Source organism: Rhinatrema bivittatum, chromosome 11 (assembly GCF_901001135.1).
Source record: "Rhinatrema bivittatum chromosome 11, aRhiBiv1.1, whole genome shotgun sequence".
NCBI lineage: Eukaryota > Metazoa > Chordata > Amphibia > Gymnophiona > Rhinatrematidae > Rhinatrema > Rhinatrema bivittatum.
In genome coordinates this window covers 61,069,298-61,093,311 of record NC_042625.1, presented here as the reverse complement: position 1 = coordinate 61,093,311, position 24,014 = coordinate 61,069,298, and the positions used below count along the sequence as shown (strand labels likewise).

The 24,014-nt window shown below is 41.0% G+C and overlaps 1 protein-coding gene across 2 annotated transcripts in view; it reads right to left on the bottom strand.

Annotated features, from left to right (window-relative positions):
- Positions 1-16,275: 16,275 nt before the first annotated feature.
- Positions 16,276-24,014, bottom strand: part of MED13L (mediator complex subunit 13L) — a 667,498-nt gene continuing 659,759 nt past the window's right edge. For both annotated transcript variants that reach the window (XM_029619261.1, XM_029619262.1), the window contains 3 exons: positions 21,604-21,765; positions 19,980-20,092; positions 16,276-18,996 (listed from right to left, as the gene is read on the bottom strand). In XM_029619261.1, the coding sequence (XP_029475121.1) occupies positions 18,864-18,996; positions 19,980-20,092; positions 21,604-21,765 (408 nt within the window). In that variant the 3' untranslated portion in view covers positions 16,276-18,863. The remainder of the gene's footprint in view (positions 18,997-19,979; positions 20,093-21,603; positions 21,766-24,014) is intronic.

Below are 24,014 nucleotides of genomic sequence, written 5' to 3'. Positions count from 1 at the left end.
TTTCAGGCCTTTAACCTCCCAGCATAGGTGGTCACTGTCTCATTCAGTCTCACCATACGACTCACGTCCCCAAGAGGAAGCAGCAGCTTCGCACATGTGCTGGTTTTATGGAACGGCGATTGATTTCTGAGCAGCCACAAAATCTGAAAGGAAATCCTCAGAATTTTTTCCACCAGGTTTGGTTGTGCTTAATACATTGGGAGAATAACTTTTAAAGAACTGCGCGCGAGCCTATATACATGCATGCAGATCTACCCTACTATTTTATTACCCACGCTTATCATATGTGCACGGGTTACAAAATATGTTTAAATCTACCCTGCAACATTTGCCCAAGTGTATAGATACGCACAAATATAGAATTAACTGAGCAGGATATGTTTTTTTTTGTTTTTTTTTTAAAAAGCACCACTTATCCGGCTACATAAAATAGCCGGATAACTTACATTTTAAAAGGAGCACACGTGCCCATTGTGCATGCAAGCTTAAGTATACGAATATGATTTAAAATACCCTACTGCCCATATGTGTGAAGCAGAGAGAGAGAGAGAGAGAGAGACTCTGTTAGAGAGACAATCTGACATTCTATATATCTCCCACTGTAAGAGGGGCACTTTCAAATCAGGGTGGGTTTTGGAGGGGGGGAGGAGTAGTACATTGGTCTGCCTAGGGCACAGACGTACCCATGGAAGTCCCTATTTCACTGGTTATTCAGCAAATATTCAAACATGCGTGCCTAAAGGAAATTAACCAATTTTCCAATTCCTCTACCAGCTCGCCCAGTCCATCTCCAGGTCGTTGAGACTTAAGTAAGTATGCTCTTAATTTTAAGTGGTTACTCAAGCCACCTTGAGCATCTTCCTTAGGACTTTGCTGGCTTTAAACATGCCAGGTAAGCAGATTTTAAAACATGCTCATACGAAGGACATTCCCAGTTTTTCCAATTAGTCCACCAATTTGCCCAGACAAGCTCAAGGTCATCCAGACCCCTCTGGTTCTTCATCCTGCACTCCCTCTAGCTGCCCTGCACCCTTCACCCTGTCGTGTTAGGCCTAAAACGCAAGATCTACAGACTTGCTCCTCCATCAGGAACAGTGGTAAATATACATAGCTAACAAGCCACCGTGTGCTGCAGCCTCTGGTTTTAAAATATGGATTTATGCACATAACTTGGCCCCGCCCCAGAATGCCCATGCTCCACCCACTTTTATTAAGCTCGTGCACATGCATATATCTGCGTAATTAGCTTTTAAAATCCACGTGGCTCACGCGTGCCCCACATACGCACATATATGGGCCTTTTAGCACAAGAACACTTTCAAAATTTAGCCCAAAGAATGTATATATTGCCCTGTCCAAGAATGCCCTAGAATGGCCCTCTTTTCATGCATATGTTTGGGCTAACCCTTATTTATGCATGTATGTTTGATTTTTATAAAATAGCATGTATGTGATTAAATGCAATTTATGTGTGTATATGCTAATTTTTCTACACTCTCAAACCTTTTGAAAATTCCTCTGTATGTTAATGTTACAAGTTCTTTTTCAATGCCGCATACACTAAGTTTTGGATTATTATAGGTATACCGCTGGTAGTGCTACAACCCCATGTTCAAATCTTCTTCTCCTGGATTTACTGTTCCCCATTGATGAACAGAAGAACCCTGAGGTCCAGGCCTAGGCCTTCTGAAAGTCTTCTTTCTTCTTCTGTTGATGAAAAACGATGCTGTGAAATGGAAGGGTGCACCTCTGTGACATCATGCAGGTGCATCCTTTCACTAGACTGTATTGTTTTTTTGTTAACAGAAGAGGAAAGGCTAGGTCCTGAACCTCCAGGCCTAAACCTTGGCCTAGGCCCAGCAACGGGACCCATCCTCAGCCAAGCCTTGATGTTGGGACCTAATTTTGGGCCTGGCCTTAGGCATGGGCCTCAGCTGGGTCCCAGTGGTAGAACCATGTCTACATGATGGAACCCAGCCTCAGGTGCACCCCAGTCATAGGCCTGGATTCGGGCCTTCGCAACAAGACGCAGCCTTGAGCTTAGGCCTAGACCCAGGTCTTAGCTCTGCGACCTTGCCTTGATTGGGCTGCAGCATCAGGCCTAGGTGATGGGACCCAGCTTTAGGCCTAGGCCCAGGTGACAGGAACAGGTCTCAGGCCATGCCCCAAGGATGAGACTAGGTTGAGGCTGGTCCTTTCAGAGGCCCTGTTTTTTTTTTAATGCACGAATATGAAAATACATGAAAACGTTTGTGGACAAGTGCAAAATTATGCACTTAGGGAAGAGTAACCCACATTATAGCTACACAATGGAAGGTTCCACATTAGGAGTCACTATTCAGGAAAAGGATCTAAGTGTGATTGTTAATACACTTCTGCTCAGTGTGCAGCAGTAGCCAAGAAAGCAAATAGAATGCTAGGGATTATTAGGAAAGGAATGGAGAATAAAACAGAGAATATCACAATGCCTCTGTATTGCTGCATGGTGCGACCTCATCTTGAGTATTGTATGCAGTTCTGGTTACCACATCTCAAAAAAAATATAGCAGAATTAAAACGGTAGAGAAGGGAGACCAAAATGATAAAGGGGATAGAATGATTCCCGTATGAGTAAAGGCTAAAGAGGTTAGGACTCTTCAGCTTGCAGAAGAGATGGCAGAGAAAAGATATGATAGAGGTCTATAAAATAATGAGTAGAATTCAATGAGTAAAAGTTAATCAATTGTTTACTCTTTCAAAAAGTACAAAGATTAGGAGACACACTATTAAGTTACTAGGTAATACATTTAAAACTAATAAGAGAAAATATTTTTTACTCAAGGCATAATTAAGCTCTGGAATTCATTGCCAGAGGATGTGGTGAAAGCTATTAGTGTAGCTGGTATTAAAAATGGTTTGAAAAGGTTCCTGGAGGAAAAGTCCATAAACCATTATTAAAGTGGATTTGCAGATATTCACTGCTTATTCTTGGGATAAGCAGCTTGGAATCTACCTACTCATTGGAATCCTGCTAGGAACTTGTGATCTGGATTGGCCATTGTTGAAACCAGGATACTGGGCTTGACAGACCCTTGGTCTGACCCATTATGGCAAGATTTATGTTCTCATATCTGAGGCTAATTTTGGGTTGATTCCATTTGTATAAACTGAAAAGGGCCTCATTCATTGCATTTGGCTCATTCATTTAAAACAAATGCACATCCTAATTTCAATGTGGCTTCACATCTTTCTTTGGGAGAGCAATTTAAAGGCATTTTTAGTGGGTAAATGTATGTTTGGCTGTGGAGAAAGCCTTTTTCAAAATTCTCCCTCCACACCCCAAGTGCACTCTATCTCGTACCACTAGTTCCCACCAGGCAAGGAATTCTCAAAGGGAAATTCTGCAGAAGGGTCTCAAACACAGCTATACTCAAGGTGTTAGGTCCAAATTTGCTGCAGCCCAACAATGTATGGTGCTGGTTCTTTGCAGTTCCTTGCTCCCTACAAGTATATTGACAAGTGCAGGGCTTGCTCTGAACAGCTCCTAGAATGCTATTTTTCTTCCCTGCTTGGCAAACCTAACATGTCATGCTTTCTTCTTTCCATTCTCCATCCTGTTTTTGGCAGAACAGAGAAAAACTTGTGCATCCTTAAGAGACACAGAATTAAGTCTATGACAGGGTAGCCAAGTCCCAGTACAAGACTGTGCTGGTTTTGCTGTCCTTCTGTATGTTAAAATGCACATAGCAGGATGAGCTGCACCACGTTAACCTGAAGACTGCAGGTTTTCAGCGTAGAGTTGATATGCTGCATTCTGTTTGTACAGAAATCAATTGAACTAAAGAAAAGCAGAGTACACAAGCATGAAATTTACTGATAGGAAAAGACAAAACTAGCACAGCAGGAATTCAAAGCTGAATGGGGAAATAAAGCAGCTGAAGGACAAAGCAGAAGGATTAAAAAAGTATAACTTGGCTACATTCAGATCATGAAGTTGTATCGAGACTTCATCCAAACCTTTCTTGATTCTCTTGTGGTGTCTTTCCATAGGAGCCCAATTCTCCCCTACTCCCCTTCTTCCTACTCCCCTGCCTTCTCTTGGCTATCAAAAGATTAGAGTGGAAGGGGTTGAACCTGGAAAGGGAGGCGAGAGAAAGTGGAGAGCAGAAGAGTTGGGGTCTGAGAGGGCAGAGTGAAAGGGTCTTGCCAGGAGAGTAGGGAGAGAGGGTAGAAGGGACACTCTTACAATGTAATTCTAGGGGAATTCTGTTCAAAATATTTAAAATTCTGCATCTTTAAGTAATGGCCAAAGAAGGAAGACTACCTTGAATCTCAAGCCAGGCCTCAAACACTTGCCAAACCCACACATAGGCCAAGAAAGTAGAGAACTTTCTAGTTCTTAGCAAGGTGGAAATCACTGCCGCAGAGTTTCCACATTTTAGCAAGTAAGCCCTTTCAAGAGTCATACCATAAGACAAAATCGAGTCGAATCTTCGTGAAGAGCAGGTCCCTGCTGCAGCAAGTCCCTGTGTGCTGGAAGACAAAGAGATGAGTCCACCAGGAGCCTATACAGATCTGCATACCACAGTCTCCTGGGCCAATCTAGAGTGACCAAAAGCACCATCCCTCTGTGGCGCTCGATCCTTCAAACCAATCTGCCCAACATGGGCCATGGAGGAAAGGCATACAGCAACTTGTCTTCCGATCACCCCAATGACTTCAGATCTCTCCTGCGGCTGAAGAATTGCAGAACTTTCGCAATGCACGAAGTCGCCAGCAGGTCTAGGAATGGGATACCCCAGGGGTCCAGAATCAGCCGAAACGCCTTGTCTGACAACGCCCACTCTCCTAGGTCCAGACTCTCCCTGCTGAGAAAGTCTGCTCTTACACTGTCTTTTTCTGCTATGTGCTAGGCTGAGATCACCTGGAGATGCCGATTGATGTAAGCCACAGTCGTTGCATTGTCCGACATTATCCGGACTGATCGACCCTGCAAACTGTTGCTGAACTGCAAACATGTGCATTCCAGTACCCTTGCGCTGTCAACTCCTGACAGTGAGCTCCCCAACCAAGGATGCTCACATCTGTTATCAGTACTAACCAGTCCGGTGGTGTTAGGAAACTCCCTTCCTTAGATGGTCCGCCTGCAGCCATTACTGCAGTTGGGAGGAGACCTCCATCGGCAGGTGGAGCCGAATTGAATAGTCCTGAGACTGTGGGTTACATCGAGAAAGCAGGGAGCACTGAAAAAGATGCATATGCGCCCTCGTCCATGGTACCTCTTCCAGGGTCGCTGCCATTAAGCCACTACTCGCAGGTAGGACTATACAGTTGGGCGCAAAGTGTTCATCAAGAGATGGATCTATGCCAGCAACTTCTGAATTCGAGCTTACAGCAGGAAAACCTTGTCCTGCTTCATGTCGAACCGAACCCTGAGGTATTCCAATGACTGAGCAGACTGAAGACTGCTCTTGGCCAGGTTCACCACCCAGCTGAGCACCTGCAACAGGGAAATCGCCTTGCGATTCACCAGGCAGCTTTCTTCCAGCGCCTTAGCTTGAATCAGCCAATCATCCAAACATGGGGGTACTAGGATCCCATCCTTTCTTAACTCTGCCACAACTACTACCATTACCTTGGAAAAGGTCCCGGGAGCAGTGTCCAGACCAAAGACAGTGCCTGAAAGTGAAAATGCAATCGCTCTCTTACTACTGGATCCAGAGGGTACAGGCCTTCCAAAATTTGACCACCTTTGAAATTAGTCACTGGGGCGCCCCACTCAAGATCAATTAATTCTTGAATGGCCTGCACTGCGGGGAAAACAAGAGGCTTTACGTAAGGAAACCAAAATGGGATTTATCTTTGGCTCAGACATGGACTTTGCCCCAGGAACCCCCAAGCATTTTCAAGGTCTGGGAAATCAGAGCTGGCAGTTCAACCCTATGAAAGAACCGTAGCATAGTCAGAAAAACGATTCACATCCCTAGTTGACAGATTGCTGAGCAGTGACGAAGGCATTCGTCTAGCTGTGTTTATTTAGTTATTTTTAAGATGTCCAAAGATTCTAGGCGTCCAAAATTTAGGAATCTCACACCTAGACCTAGGCATCCCTAGGATAAGCGCTGCAAAACTTAAGTATACAGCAACACACACTTTGTGAGCACAGGTAAGCGAGTGGCCACTAAAGGTGCCACTTAACTTGGATGCACAGACTACAAGGCCTAACGGCCGATTTTAAAACGTGTGTGTGTAAATTTCGGAGTTATGCGTGTGGCTGGGCTTTGCACGCACTGCGTGCATTTTACAACAGGCCCGGCCATGCGCGTAGCCCCCGATACGCGCACAAGTGCCAGGCCTGCTGAAAGGGGCAAAACAGAGTGGGGGTGAGCAGGGACACCACCATTAGCCGCTGTCCCAGGGAAGCACGCAACGACAGCTGGCCGACGCACACATTCTACTGCTGCTCCAAAGGAGCAGCAAAGTAAACAATAAAAAGATTTATTATAGCTAGGAAAGGGTTAGGGGTCGGGAAGCAGAGCAGAGGAGAGGAGAGGGGAAAAGGTAGGAAAGTTAGGTTGGGGTATAGGAAGTTCCCGTCCAGTATGCTCCTTAATTGGAGCGGACTGGGAGGGAACTGGGAAGCCCTACTTGTCACGGTGCATATTTTTCTAAAATCCCCCCTCCCCCCCGCGCATGGAGCAGGCCACTTGCCCGCATATGTGGACATGAAAATCCGGCGTACATGTGCATGCAGGACCCGTATTTTATAACATGCATGCACATGTCATAAAATAGCTGCATCCATGTGCGCACACGCTCCTTTAAAAATCTACCTTTAAGTGTCCAAAACCTGGATACACAAACTGGACACCCAGCTAGATGCACACACCGAACTGACAGTCCTGTAGAGAGCAGCCTACAGAAAAGCGTGTGAAACACTGTTGAGGCCTATCATGCAGTGTGTAGCGAAAAAGCCTCAGAGTGGGGCCTAGTCTACAGAGGCTGCTCAACTTGCCAGGCTGTCCACATTCCTAGATCTCCCATGGAGTGGGATGAATGTCGGAACGGTGCGCTGAGCATGAAGACCGGGGAAAGGAGGAAGTTCTACACTTAAAAACCTTCCTTCTTCTCTGTATATATATATTTTTTTTAATTTAAAGACTTACCTGAGCTCAGCCTTATCTGGCTGAGGATAGAGATGGTCTCCGGCTGCGGTGGGAGAGGGCATATGCACTCATCACCGTGCTTGGCTTCCTGCACCCACTGCTGAAAACCAGCTACCGGACCAAGGCCCTCATCTGAGGGAGCATGGAAATCACCTCAGGAATTCTCAACTGGGGGAGACCATTTGGTATCACCGCAGGAGAGCGGGGTGAATTTATTTTCCTTATTTCTCCTTTTTCAAAATGATGCAATTCCGAAGTAGGGAGCTGCACATCCACCATCTACTGGAGACGGAAAGTACTGGCAGGCTGATGTCACTGCAGAGGTATATATACTGTGCATAACCCACCTGTTCTGTATTCATCTGACTGGATGCTAAGAAATACAGGGACTGTTACTGGGACACATGCTGTTTAACATATTCATAAATGATCTCGAAAAAGGAACCAGAAAATAATCAAATTTTAAGATCTTACAAAATTATTCAAAGTTGTTAAAACAGCAGCATATTCTGAGGTACTGCAGATGGACCTTGTGAGACCAGGAGACTGGGCAGCAGAATTGCAGATGAAATTTAATGTGGAAAAGTACATAATGATACACATAGTGAAAAATAATCCCAATTACAGGTAAACAAAAGAAAATTATTCCTTACCTGCTAATTTTCGTTCCTGTAATACCATGGATCATTCCAGACGGTGGGTTATGTTCCATGTCCAGCAGATGGAGTCAGAACACAAAATTCCCAGGGGAGGACCCATATAACCACGTCTCCCCTGTAACAGCTCTCAGTAACTAGACTAACAAAGCCCAAAAGAGAGAGACTAAAAACAGAGGGATCAAGTAATCAAAGAAGGAATTGAAATAACCGCTGTCCAAATAAACAGCAACTTAATTCTGAACAGTGAACTTGCGAACAGCAGTGCGTGAACAAAAAAGACGCGCAGTATTCGAAATACAGAGTAAAAGATTGTTAAGACAGGTAGGCAGGGATGTCCCACAAGCAAACCCCCAAACCAAGGGAGGGTGTCTGGAATGATCCATGGTATTACAGGAACGAAAATTAGCAGGTAAGGAATAATTTTCTTTTCCCTGTACATACCAGGATCATTCCAGACGGTGGGATGTACCAAAGCTTTCCCATCACGGGTGGGCCACAGACAGCCCTGCTCGTATTACCTTGTCTCCAAGCTGACTGCTCGACGGAGCACAGACGCCCAGGCGATAATGTCTCGCAAAAGTATGGATCGACTTCCAGGTGGCCGCCCTACAAATCTCCTGAGTGGAGACGGAGGAGCTCTCCGCCCAAGATGTCGCCTGGGCTCGAAGAGAATGAGCCTTGACAACCAGCGGAGGGGACTTACCTACGCCAATGTACGCCTCTATGATCGCTCCCTTCAACCACCGCGCTATAGATTGTTTGGAGGCCATGCAACCCTTCCGGGGTCCAGACCAGAAGATAAACAGATGATCGGAGAGCCGAAAATCATTAGTCACCTCCAGATAGCGTATCAGAGACCGCCGTACATCCAGTCTACGCAGGTCTCCAGACTCAGAAGAGGCAAAAGATGGTAATTCCACCGATTGGTTGAGGTGGAATCCGAAACCACTTTAGGGAGAAAAGAAGGAACCGTCTGCTATAAGAGGAGCCTTAGCAAAGTGACCTAAACTGTAAATTTAAAACTTCCTATTTTTTTTTTTTTTTAAACTTGATCCCCCTGAGGAGGTAGCCCTAAGCTAACAAGCTGGGGACCACAAGTCCCCTGCTCACATCTGCTGGAGTTAGAACGTTACTGGGAGCTGTTACAGAGGAGGCGTGGTTATATGGGTCCTCCCCTGGGAATTTTGTGTTCTGACTCCATCTGCTGGACATGGAACATAACCCACTGTCTGGAATGATCCTGGTATGTACAGGGAATGCTGGATTCTGTATTAGGATCTGCCACGCAGGAAAAGGAGTTTTGACAATATGTTAAAAATCTCGGCTCAGTATGCGGCACAGTCAAAAAAAAGCAAATAGAATGTTAGGGATGATCTGAAAAGGAGCGGAGAATAAAACAGAAAATATCATATTGCCTCTGTATTGAGCCATGATGCATCTGCACCTTAAATACTGTTGCAGGTCTGGTCACTCATCTCAAAAAAGACATATCGGAACTAGAAAAGGTGCAGAGGTGGGCGAAAAAATGTTAAATCAATTGGAACATCTCTCCTATGATGAGAGTCTATGCAGGCTAGGGCTCTTCAGCTTGGAAAAAATATAGCTGAGAGGTGACATGATAGAAGTTTATAAAATCATGAGTGAGGTAGAACAGGTAAATAAAGGATCATTATTTACCCTTTCAAAAAATACTAAATCAAGGGGACACGCCATGAACCTAACAACCAGCAGATTAAAACAAATCACAAAAAAAGTCCATAACACATTATTAGCCAGGTAGGCTAAAGAAAGCTGCTGTGTTCCCTGGGAGTGTGTAACAGGAAATTGATTTATTTTATGGGATCTGCTGGGTACTTGTGTCCTGGATTGGTTAGTGTTGGAGACAGGATGCTGGGCTTGAAGGACCTTGGGTCTAACTCAGCATGGTATTTCTTATATTCTTATAATCCCAACCATAGGTATACACTGGGGCAGATTTTAAAAGGGTTACGCGCATAATCCTGAAAACCCGCTCCTGCGCGCGCCGAGCCTATTTTGCATAGGCCCGGTGACGCGCGCAAGCCCCGGGGCTTGAAAAATGGGCGGGCATAGGCCTCTCCACTGCCACTTGGCCAGTGCGTGCAATCTACTCCTGCCCGGAGGCAAGTGTAAATAAAAAAATAAAGGTGTGGGGGGGATTTAGGTAGGGCAAGGGAGGGGAAGGGGGGGGGGGCGGAAGGAAAGTTGCCTCCGAGGCCGCTCCGATTTCGGAGCGGCCTCAGAGGGAACGGGGAAAGCCATTGGGGCTCCTCTAGGGCTCGGCGCGCGCAAGGTGCACACTTGTGCACCTTGCGCGCGCATGTTATAAAATTGGGGGTAGATTTGTGTGCGCCGGGTTGCGTGCACAAATCTACACCCACACGTAGGTACGAATATCTGGCCCAATGCTTGGTTCCGTATTAGGAATCACTACCCAGGAAAAGGATCTTGTAGATAATACATTTAATTATTTATTGTGTGCTGATTCAGTTTTACTGAATATTTGTTTCATATACATAGTTATAATTTTACTTTTTTGTCATTTAATATAAAGTTATTTTATTTGATTCATATTATATTGCATTTTTATATTGATTATGTGTTTTTATGTAAATGGCATGTTGGCAGCCTGACATGCCATTTAACTCTCGGTTTACAAGATTTTGACATTTTTCTGGTTTTGCCTTCCTGAATATTCGACTATATATATACACAGAGATTTTTCTTATTCTATTATCGTTGAAGATCCCTTTGATCTTCTGTTTTGTCTCTTCCGATGAAGCCAGTGTGAAACATGGCCCGTGTTGGGGGACTCACAGTGCTGTTAATAATACTGCCCTAATCTGCAAGATATGCCTGCCTGACAATTGATTTGAAGGAATAAAAACCCAACTGATACCTCAAGACGGCTTTTCTGCCTACAGATGTTTCTTATCCTTCTGAGCACACCATTCTCTCAATGTTTTTACATAAACCGCCTTGATACTTTCAATGATATTGTGGTCAATCAAGAAATAAAGGAAGGTACATTTAAATCCTCAGATCAGTGTGTTGTGGTTGCCAAAAAAAAAGCAAATACATTAGGAATGATCAGAAAAGGAATAAGAATAAAACGGAGAATATCAGTTTGCCTCTGTATTGATCCATAGTGAGACCATACCTCGAGTATTTTGTGCAGTTCTGGTCACTCCATCCCTAAAAGGACATAGAACAACTAGAAAAGATGCAGAGACGGACAACAAAAATAATGAAGGGGACTGACAGAATACAAAGGTTAGAGGTCTTCAGCTTGGAAAAGTGATGGTTGAGAGATGACATGACAGACGTTTCTAAAATCATGAGTGATAAATAAAGGATAGATAAATAAAGGACTGTTATTTACCCTGTTAAATAATATTGAAACAAGGGCCACTCCATGAACTAACAACCCCCAAGATTTAAAACAAATTGTAGAAATTACTTTTTCACTCAACACACAATCAAGCTGTGGAATCTTTTGCAGATGTGGCCAAGGAACAGTAGGGTTTAAGAGAGTTTTAGGAAAAGTCTATAAAATATTATTGACTAGATAGATTAGGAAAAGCAATCGCTTATCCCTGGGAGTGAGCAATAAGAAATAGATCTACTTTTTGGGATCTTTCGAGTGCTTGTGACCCAGACGGGCCACTATAGGAGACAGAGTGCTGGTCTCAATGGACCTTGGCCTTACCCAGCATGGCACAGCTTATGTTCTAAAATGTTGATGTTCTTATCTATATTTTTTTGTTGTTTCAATAAAAGCTATCACAGCATCTTTCATAAGACCAATAGGGAAACATTTTTCCCCACAAGAAAAAAAATCAACAGGTTACACCAAGTCTTCAGTTTCAATAATTCAATAATTTATTCAGCTAAAAAAGTGTGTAAAAGTATATAGCTCTCATTCACACAATATATGTGAATGACATTTAAAATGGACACCATTTATTTTAATTATTCTCTTTCTTCCTTATCAGTCTTTTTTAGCGTAATGTACCAGTGATACAGAATTAAAATGAATGTGCCATAATTGTTTTCTTTCAAATTCTCTGTGATTATAGATAGTATACATATATATGTATATATATACATATATATATATACATAAAACATAAAACCAACAAGAAAATACTTGGGAGGAAAAAGAAACAGGAGAAAAATCGGGACTTATTCAAAAATGTACAACTTTTACTTTTTTTTTTTCTTATTTTTTTAAAAAAGGTTCTGAAATATACATAAAAGCATGCTGGGGTGTCCCAAACCCCACCCGCCCCATCCTCTGTTTCCTCCCCTCCAAACAATAATACATCGGTTTTCCAATGATTTCCAAAATTAGATATTAAAAAAAGATAAACGAATCCAGGATTAGTATGTTTCAGATTTGTTTCATTTTTTAAAAAAATCACAAGTAAAATGCATATTTTAAAGGGAAATATTAAACTTTATCACACGAGTAGATAATATAAGATATTTTTGTTTCTGTTAAATCTATTACCATTCATTTTTCTTTCTTTTTTTTTTTTTGCTCCAAAAAAGCTATAAATATGTCACTGGATATTTATTTATTTTTTTTAAATAAAAACAAGTTAAATTAAAAAGAGTCCCAGTTAAAAGCTGCATTTTTTTCAGTCACCTTTGTATTTAGGAGGCTTTCAAATAAAGACTAGCCCCCTTCAAATAGAAATGCCACCCCCTCCTTTGCTCCCCATCTTAAACAAACAAAAAATGAAAACATTAAAAGTTTTGATGAAGTATGGGGCATGAAAAACCCCAGAGTGGTAAAAGATTACAAATATTTTATTGTACAATTTTTTTTATCCTTCTTATGTTAAATTTTTTTTATACAAGTTTTACAGACTTAATTTTTTTTATTCTCTTCAAAAGGCCTTGTGAGAGTTCATTTTCTGATTAAGAAAAAATAGTAATGCAATCATTTTTTTTAAAGTCCACTTTACACTGTACATATTACAAACAAAAGCTTTTCATATAATCTGATTTATACTGTACCTATACATTGCAAACAGTTCACCAACACGGGTGGATTGTAAAATGCAACATTTACACAGCTCCTGCTACAGAACGGATTGTTTTATTTTTAACATTTTTTTTCCTTTTACTATATTATTTGTTTTAAAACTTTGGGATTCAATCAAAAATATTTAATTTGTAGAGCTTGTCACGCATTACATTTTCTTTTCTTTTTGTTTTTTTTAATCAGAAGGTGAAACTTGCTCGAAAGAGCAATAAGTTATAAATAAGTTTCTCTGCTTGATAATTAACCAAGTCTCACTGCCATGAAAACAAAATTTGCCCTCCATTCAAAGGGCACCCCTTGCACACTCCCCTTCCCTGCTCAGCATCAACAGCTGCTAAAAATATAGGGAGACATTTTCAAAGGCATAGTCACCTTTTATGCAGGTTAAACTCTACATCAGCCATGTCTGGTTAATTGGATTTTTAGCCACCAGAAAGCATGTGCATACTTTCATAATGTGCATACTTTCAGCCATACAGAAGAGGCATTATGGAGTGCATTTTGGAGGTATGCTTGGCAAGTACATGCCTAGTAGGCATACTATTAAGGCTCATATGCTTTATGTCAATGTTTAAGACCATGTATGGGTACACAGGTGCTTTTATCCACAATGCAAGCCAATATTCAAATACAATGTACACAGGTACTGTGTTTTTGAAAATTGACTGGGTTTGTGTGGGCTGAAAGGTACACACATGTACACTGCCAATTAGGCACCCTCTTGAAAATTTAATCCAGAATCTCTACTATACATACACTGTGCTGTGGCCTCTATTTGCCGATGTAGATGTTTCAGAAAATATACATGATCCTAACCCTATTGCATGTGGTAGCCCTTAGGGATAGTAACATAATACAGTGTATATCAGTACACAATGTGCTCTGCTTTACATTTATGTGATGATTTTATAGCAATAGTAGAATCTTCTCCTGCTGCTATCCTACTGATACTGCCCTTCCAATACAAAACCCCTGCGGTATCTCTTATATGATAGTACTAATCTCTTAAAATTATTAAACTCTCAGCATGCTTCCTGTAGCCTTATACTCAGCTTACATAATATTCATTAGTAACTTTTTTCTGAAGCAAAGGTGCAGTGCTGCACCATTATAAGTACTATCACATATCAGAAATTGATAGACAACTATACAAATGGAAATGGTGTGCAGAGTAACTCTCCCAATCTCCCTTCTGTTAAAATGGAAAACAATATATAGGGGTTAATGAAAATACAGTGACTGCTATTCTTTTTCTACTAATAGCCATTACTAACACTGGGGTTTTCAAGTCACTTCTGTTATGAAATAATGTCCTGGTCTTGGACCTCTGGCATTTTCTCTTAGTAACTTTTAAAAATAGTTGGTTGAGGGTGTCACTATCTGTATATTAAATATTAAAAAATGAGGGCCCTCATCAGTGGGAGGTGAAAGGTCTTCTCCATTAGGCAATTTTCAATATATGACATTGCAAATATCCTGAGGATTTGAATCCACATATTATAAAGCAACTATGTCATCACATTAATAGGTACTTTTTGATTGGTTTTCTCTATAAATTATAGGAATTTATAGACTGGCTGCTGCAGTTGCATCCTATCACTGTTAACCTGGAAAGCTGACTGAATTTGTCAATCACGCAAGTCTTAAATAGTCCATTAATCAAGATATCTCACTGCTAGTATTTCCAGTTTGTTCAGATTTTTTACAATGTAAGGTTGTGTTGCTATTTAAAATAATGCTCACTGTCCACAGTTATGCAAAGACTGTGTGCAACAGTCATAAAACACCACAAAGTGAGCAAACTGATCACATGATTATCCTAACTTCTCATGTCTTTTTACAGGGACAGTAACTTTCAAACTGGTGCATGGGCACACGTTTGTCAGCCTGCGCCCAGGGACATTTTATAACTTTTGCGCATATATGCGTGCATGTTATAAAACAGCCTGGCCGCATGCACATGTGCACCAAATTTTAAGTGGGTGTGTGCAAATGCTGCTTCTACGGTGAAACTGAATTTTGAAAGGGGCACGCGCTGATGCCATTCCAGTATTACCAGTTCATTTCTAGTTTGCCGAGTTAAGAGATAGGTCTTCCAAACCCCCTGGTATAATTGCCTTCACTTTACCCAGTTATCGCTGACCCTTAAAACCTCTTAGATGTGTCTATTTATTTTTATAACTTACAGAAGTAAAGTTATGAGGCAGGGGTCTCAGCACGTACTGCATCACACGCACACATCTCAGCTTCACCCTCGCAATGCCCATTCCCCGCTCCTTTTTTGAAAACGTCTAAGATATGCATGCTACAGCATTTACGTGCATATCCAGGGGGCTTATAAAATCCGCTTGGCACATGTGAGCCCAACATATTTGTGTGTCCCCTAATTAATGCGTGCATTGGACTTTTAAAATTCACCTTTTAGTGTACAGCACGCTCTCATATAATAGAACACGGCCCACATATTTTCCTCAAGATCATTGGCTATAGTAGCAACATGCATTCATTTTAGTCCTCTATAAAACAAGGAATCCTGTATAGAATAAGGAGCGGGAAAGCTCAGAGGGACCTCATAATCAATGCCCACAGTTGGGCTGATATAAAGCTTATAATGGCTCAAGCTTTTCTTTTTTAGAGCTTATAATCATTGGTCTCCATGAGCTATAAATGAACGGTGCTACTTCGATATGTAGCTACCTAAACGCACAATAAGTCTTTATATGTACTTTTGTTCAAAGTCTCTTGTATTACTTAACTTGCAATTTCGTGTCCGTAGACAAGCCGGTGATGATGAAAAAATGTGATCCGACGGTATTCCGACACGGCGTGTTTAGGAGGAAAACCTCCTTCCTCAGGGGGTCGGGCACCCCTATTGCCGGTTTTTCACATTGTTGTGCAAGAAAAGTTAATTATATGGCTGCGCTATTGGCGTCTCAGATGGCTTTCCAATGATGCTGGAGTAGCATTCGCGGAGCCGTGAAAACGTCTATCAGCCAATGATTTCACGGCTCCGCGAATGCTACTCCAGCATCATTGGAAAGCCATCTCAGACGCCAATAGCGCAGCCATATAATTAACTTTTCTTGCCCAACAATGTGAAAAACCGGCAATAGTGGTACCCGACCCCCTGAGGAAGGTGGTTTTCCTCCGAAACACGCCGTGTTGGAATAACGTCGGATCACATTTTTTCATCATCACCGGCTTGTCTACGGACACGAAATTGCAAGTTAAGTAATACAAGAGACTTTGAACAAAAGTACATATAAAGACTTATTGTGCATTTAGGTAGCTACATATCGAAGTAGCACCGTTCATTTATAGCTCATGGAGACCAATGATTATAAGCTCTAAAAAAGAAAAGCTTGAACCATTATATGCTTTATATCAGCCCAACTGTGGGCATTGATTATGAGGTCCCTCTGAGCTTTCCCGCTCCTTATTCTATACAGGATTCCTTGTTTTATAGTTGAAATCATCAATATCCTGACTTTAGTGGATTCCTTCATTTGCTTCATTTTAGTCCTATCATACTATTTTATAACAATTCTGTGAACAAATGTGGTGAAATAAAATCAGAGGTCACTGTCGCCAAGCTAATGTGATCTAACCTTGTGCAGTGTATTAACTAGTATTTTAAAAGTGCTACACGTGCCAAACTTTACTTCTGCTGTGGATGGTGTGTAAGTAATAAAATAAAAACTAGGCTAGTCAGCGGGGTTTTAATGGTTGAGGCTAACAGGATAAAAGGGTTTAGGAAGACCTCTCTCCTTTACTGAGGCAAACTGGGAATGAACTGGGGAAACAGGAAACTGCATTGGCGTGCATATCTACTAAGCTCCCCCCAACTTTCACGAGCGAAGCGGCATTTGTGCACACATGCACACGTCAGTATAAATTCATATGCACATGTACGATTGTATAGCCAATTTTATAACAGGCACAAGTATATGTGCGTATGTTTTAAATTCGCTGCGTCCATGTGTGCAAGCCAGCAAATGCATGCATGTGTGCGGATCTTAAAATTCACCTCTATGTGAACTTTTCATTTCACAAATGTTGCTATTATATAGATGTGAAATTTGTAAGTGTTTTGCAGTCCTTTCCATTAATGAAGGAACAGTGACATTTTCTGCAGACTGTGCTAACCTACAGAAGAGAGAAATACTGCTCAGTGATTAGTTGAGCAAAGCTTAGAATGAGCTACAATATGGAGTGAATGTATTATGCATTGGTGAAGGAAATATGCCATCACCACTGCCTGTATGTGTATGAATATATTATATGGATTACATATACCTACAATGGGTGGGGAAAAATGTATGAGTCAGGACCAATGTAAACCTCTCAATAAAACCTCTTTGCACTGAGATGTAAACATCAGCAATGGTGGAATAAAAAAGGTAATTGTTTCCAATATTCCACATAATATTTCCACCTGACTGTTGCAGCATCAAGTAAAATATTAAAAGTGTCCCAGTGTTGATAAAAGCCAATACTTGAAAATAAAACCTTTGAGTTTTCTTTAGGTGCTTTTGACTGTTCTACAATTTGCTCAGTTGCCTAGTCAAAATCACAATGTGCACAAAGACACAGAAATATAATATAGTATATTGCTCTGTGCAATAAACACTGTATGGAAAAGTGATTTTACCAAGAAAATTGAACAGATATAATTAGAAAGTCAGAAAGCAATCATGCATGGGCAGCCCAAAGGTCTCATGTTTACAGAGAGGCTTGCCACTGAAGAAATGCTTTGAGATAGGGATGAGAATTTGTGCAAGAGCATTTGTTGCCATGTTACTATACACATACAATTAGTGGGCCTTAGGAGTATGACCCTCCTGATTTATCCACCTTGGGTGCATGTATGGGAAAAAATGAGCAAGGTTGGGGCAGGAGTTGGGGAAGCTGCAGTCTTCAAGACTTTCAGTGGGCCTAGTTGTAGGCCTACCTACAGCTGCCTGCTACTTTCAAGCACATGGCACCCAGTGTTTTCTAGAGTTAGGTTCACTAGAAAATATTCTGTGTTCTTCTGTAAATATATAACTCTCAGCTACCTGGATTGTGACCTTCAGAATTAGTTTTGTTCTAAAAGATAGTGTTAAAACCTTCAGTGTTTTCACAAGGCTAAATGTATTTCAAGTTCTGCATCTGTCCTCTCTAAATGCATTTAACTGCCACTTAAGAAAATGTTCCCCCATTGTACAGATGGCATCCCTAACATACCATACTTATTTTGCTTTGTCATGATTTTTCAGCCTCTTTCCAGGTTGTGTAGTCAAAGAACTGAGAGATGTGTGATATTATCTGGTCCTACAGTGGAGGGCAGCTGGGTTTTCACAATCCCATGGATGGACTTAAATTAAAAATAAATAATATCCCCTCCCAGCCAATAAAATCAAATCAACTCAAGAGTCTTCAGTCCATTGCAAACATAGTAGAAAGTCCTGTAATTTAGGGGAGAGAGAAAGGATTTGGATGCTTAGCACAAACAGAGTCACTCTCTCTTTCCATGCAAGTTTTTGTTGCTGCTTCTGATCAGAAAAGTGAATGCCACATCCTTTAGTCACAAGAGTTGGCTTTTCTTACTCAAAGAGACTGGAAGGACTTCTTTGGAATCTAGACTTCCTAGGTTCCACTTAGGAAATGGACATTTTTTTTCTCTGATGATTCCGCAACATTCACCCTCATTCATTCCTTTACTTAGAAAGAACAGCATTATTGGGCCATTATGATAATGATGGCTTTAAAGGATGCTCATTGTTTTTGTGTGTTTTGAGTATGTGTAGCAGAGGTTATCCAATAGGCAGACATCATGGCAGAGATCTTTTAGACAAGGTGGCATTGAAAAACTCTTGTTCACTTCCTACCACACCACAGTAGGGTGGGAATCGAGCAGTGATTTCAAAGTGCAACTCCTGGAGGAGAGTGGGCAAGCTTCCGCAGACTAAGACGTGTTTCTCCAGTTGAGGGACAAGAGCTGATACATTATAAAATGTTCATGATGGCGTTGTACATCTGGCTGAGCACCGTGAAGTGAATGGGGAGGCAGGAGTTGCGATCCTGTGTGGCAGGGTTACAAGTGAGCCAGGACAGGGCATTGTACTGCTCCAAGACGAACCTGAGAAAGAAGACAAAGACATTTGATTAGTATGGGAACTACTTCGTCATTACTCACAAGTGAGATCAGAGTTTTATTGAAGGTTTTTTTTTTTTTTTTTTACTTTCACTTCCCTAGCTGAAGTCACTTTAATATGTAAAAATAAAGGTTAGCAAACAAGTTATAGACTATTCTTTTTTATTAGAGCAACCTGCTATATTTGTGATTAACTATTATCTTTATCAGGTCAGGGCACAGCAAGCATTCTCTGAAGTAAGCTGGGAGAACAGTTCAGTTTTCTTGCCATTTCTCCAGGGTAAGATTTTGAAGTGGGAACTCTTGAAAAATGTCTTCAGTTTAAAACAAAAAACAAATTGTCCTTAAAGGACTTTTACTGCATTTCAGTCAGTAAAGGCAACGTGGCTCAAATTTGGCACAACTTTTTCTGCTTTATATTTAATCCTTTAGAGAGATTAACAATTACAGTTGATCTAAACTTTCCTTTTACTTTGGCACTCTGCTAGCTGTAGAGTTGCCAATTGGCTCCAGATTTTCAGGATAGGTTGATCCAGCCCAGGTTTTTCCCCATTGTATACAGGGAATTGAAGCTCTGACTGACTAATGCATTCCTTAGGAAAATCAAAGCTACAAGTCTCTTTATGCAGTGAGAAAAACCAGGACTGAATCAACCTGTCCTGAAAATCTGGAGCCAGTTGGCAACCCTAGTTAGCTGCTGTGCTGGCTCTCCTCAGAACTCTATAAAGGCCTTGCCTTGATATATGTCAAAAATGAACATTCAAGAACTGCTCATAGTACACTTGACAAAATATGAACTGAATCAAGCCAGGCAAATCTGAATTTGCTGTTTAAAATCGAGACTGGGATTGCAATCCAGTTACAGATTACTTGGAAACCCAGCCAAAAATTGGAGCCAGATTTGTAGCTAAGGAATTGGCTGGCTCACTCATCCCTCACATTAAGGATGCATCACATTAAGCAGTTACCTTAAAACATCCGATGTGGTTTTAGAGTCCAGAGGATGTGGGACTCGCTGGGAGTTCCTTACAGGGAGAAGTTCATCAGTCTGTGCTACTGAAATATGGTGATGTAGTGAAGCCTGAGAAAAGAGAATAGCGCTATATTAAATCATGCTTTCCAATCAGCATAAAACACCTGCATTCCCTTTCACTCTGCAATAAGGGAATTTATAAAGAGCAGCTAGAGAGCTGCAAGTCAGGATTGAGGTGCATTGGCAAAGTTGTGCATGTGGGTATCAGTACCCTACTCCTGACAAGGTTTACTTAACATAATCATTCATTTTCTTAAAAAAATAAAAAAGCATTACTGAACTTTGGTTCTGATCCAATGCTTACAGTGCATCACATATCATGGTTATCACCGAACTCAGGGTGTCTCTTTTTGTAACCTCAATAATACTGTCTCCATTTCTAAATATCAGGTCTAGCATTGTCTTTCCACAAGTAAGCTCAACAAGTTGTTTGAGAAAGATTTCTTGCAAGGATTCCAGTATCCCCCTAATCTAATTGATCTAGGACCTGGCACACACCAGTCTCCATTTTAATACATTAACAGCACCTTACATTTACATTCTATCATTTGGATGGCTTCTATCATGTTTATATCTACCTCTTCCCCTTGTGATGGTGGCCTACAGATTACATCTGTAGAGATTTTAGATCCCATAGGTTTCTTCAAGATAGCCAGCAGCAACTCAGCTGCTGTCTGTTCACGTGGTATCTCAAAGGTTTTTATTTTGTCTCTAACATCTAAAACTACTCCTTCCCCTTCCTAACCTATTCTGATATATTCACCTGATTATTAATGAGCCATATTTAAATCACTACAACTAAATGAATGTCCTCTTCCAGCATAGTGGCTTCTAGGTCAATAACTACTAGAAAGATTTGTACACGTGATTTTCCAAGATGTTCTTCGACCTTCTCCTTTCTCTTGTTTCCCGTAATTTGCTTGCTTGGAATTGCACCAGTCCTCCTCACTGCTACTTCACTAGTCCCCTTGATCTCTCTGGTTTAGTCTTCCAAGTTACTACCGCTGCACTTTATCCACCTACCAATTCAGGACTCAGTAGATATCCCCATTCCACAGACTTCATTCCAGTTAACACAGCCTGCTTACTTGTGGGATTTTGTCACCATCCCCTGCTAAACCTAGTTTAGGGCCCTCCTCACTAGGTGGCAAGTCTGTGAGCAGAGATACTCTTTCCATAACTTGAAAAGTGTATCAATGTTTATCCATGCAGAGCTGTGTGGGGGGAGTATCAGAGAGATACTGGAATAGCAGGAAGATGCTATAGGTCAGGACTGAGACGTGTTGGTAGAGCTATTTAGGAATCCATGATCAGAATACTAAATAGAAATGCAGTAGGGCAGGACTAAAGGCCATTTTCAGAGCTTTGCAGTGAAAGACAAAACAACAACTTCCTGCATGGCTGGAAAGATTGAAACATTTCTCAAATAGACCTAAACTTTCATTATACTTATTGACAGATTTGAGAACTCTTGCAGAGATCCAGAATAAATTGTAGTCTTCACATACTGCTGCTTACTAATCACTCACCCTCCACCTCTCCAGTAACCATTGACATACCTTCAGGAAAAGAGGACATTGATTTTGCGCCTGTGGACAAGATGACCAGAACCACTGTGGAAGATTCTCGGCTTTGGCAGTTGAAACATAGTAGCCCAGGGCAAGGGGCTGCTGCTTCAGCTCCTCAGGAGCTTCTCGGGAGAGCAGACGTTCCCCCTGGCTCTGAAAGATAAGAAAACCACAAGGACAGACGTAATAGGGATGCTAACTGCTAGAGAGATATGGCATCTGATTTCATACTAAAGACAAGTAATTGAGCAGTAGCCTGCATTTCAATATGCCAAGCTATAATTTGGGTACATTTATTTATTTCTTTATTTAGAAGTATTTATATTCCACACAGATGCATAATTTCAAGGTGGATTACATATTAAAACATATTCGCTTAATATAAAAATAAAACAACAGAACAATACAAATATTATAACTGTTGGTTTGCTCGAGGCTTTCCTGAGATATTAACACAGTTTGACTGGTATGGGGTAATTACTGAAGGTCTGAGAGAACAGGAATGTTTTTAAAGCCTTTTTAAAGAATTTTATACAAGTGATGGTACGAAGTTGGTCTGGAAAAATAGTTCCATACATGAAGGCTGGCTACTGAGAAAACTCTGTTTCTTGTGATATTGAGGCCTGCCAATAATAGTGATGGAACTTCAAGTAAGCTCTTATTAGAAGAGCGTAATTGTCTGACCAATCTACAAATCCAGAGCAATGAGCTCGGCCAGATTAATGAATCGTTGTTGATCAGATTGTGAATGATAGTTATGACCTTACATTGAATCTGAAATGCTATTCATGACCAACGTAAAGCAGCTAAAACAGGGATTATATGTTCATGCATCTTTGCTCCAATGAGCATTCTAGCTGCTGTATTCTGCAGGATCTGTAATGGTCGAATAGTATTAGTTGGGAGGACCAGGTATTGCTGTAGTCTAGGTTGGTGAGAGTAAGGGATTGGAGGACAAACTGGAAATCTTGTGGCTCTAATAAAGGTTTCAAACATCTTAGATGGCACAGTTTATAGAAGGATTATTTGACTACTGAGCTGATATGGGATTTCATAGACAGGACTGAATCAAGCAGTATACGGAGTACACCAAAGCTTTTTACTTTTTGAGCAGTTGGCATGGAGTGACTCTGGAACTTAAAGGTAGACAGGAACTCATATGATGGCGATTTAATAGCTGTCAAAATCATAATATCTGTCTTTTGAATGTTTAATTGTAGTCTGTTATGAAGTAACCAGTGTTCACAGAATTTAAACATCATGATACCAGATCAAAAGTTACAGTCCAAGATAAATTGTATGGAAACAAAAAACTGTGTATCATCTGTGTAGATTTTTATAATTGACACCAAGACCTGCTAGTACCTTACAGAGGGGTGTGATATAGATATTGAACAGTGTGGCCAACAAGACAGAACCCTGAGGGACCCCAGCTGCCACATCATACCAGTTGGAAAATCCTGATTTGTTGTGATTGATCAGAAAGGTATGAAAAAAAACATTTTAGGACAGTACCTGAGATACCCAGAGACTATAGTCTTGTTAATAGTATGCCATGGTTGAGCATGTCAAAGGTTGTGGAGATTTTGAGCAAGACAATTACATAATCAGTGCTGTTATCAAACCCACGGATAACAGTGTCAAAGCTGGAGAGCAGTAGCTTCTGTGTTGTAACCTTTATTAATATCAAATTGTTGTTGATCAATGACTTCTGCCCCCCCCCCCCCAAAAAAAAAAAATCAGTAATTTGCCTTAATACTAGAGACTCCATTATTTTTACCAGAAATGGCAGAGATGAAATCTGGTAATATTTAGATAATAATGATGTATCCGCATTGTGTTTTTTCAATATTAATCTTACTGATGCTTGTTTCAGTGATAATGGCAATATACCAGACATTAAAGATAAGATTAAGAGCATTACCTATGTAATGAGAAATATCATCCTTAACAGTTTTTAGCAGTGAAGTGGGGCAAGGATATAATGGGCTGTATGATGAGTTCCTTCTGGTGAAGATCAGGGAAATAGTGTCACTGGAAACAATATCAAAAGTATCCCAAACAGTGTTATGTTGGAAATTATCATAACAGGAAGGAATGGGGATGCTAGAAGAGTTGTCACTTATTGCTTTTACCTTGGAAATAAAGAAATCAGCCATCTGATTACAGTATTGTGTAGTGGTTGGCAGGCCATCAGTAACAGGTTAGGTAGTTAAGGACTCCACCAACTGGAAACGTTCTAGAGAACTGTCACCCACTGCATATAGTCAGTCTGGGTGAATAGTACTTTTTTATTATGTCTATTTGACTTTAGTATGCCTGGAGACAGCTGTGAAATGCTGTTTTTCTTGGTAAAATTGGATTTTTATGCCTGCAACATTCAAGACATCTTAGCTGCTGTT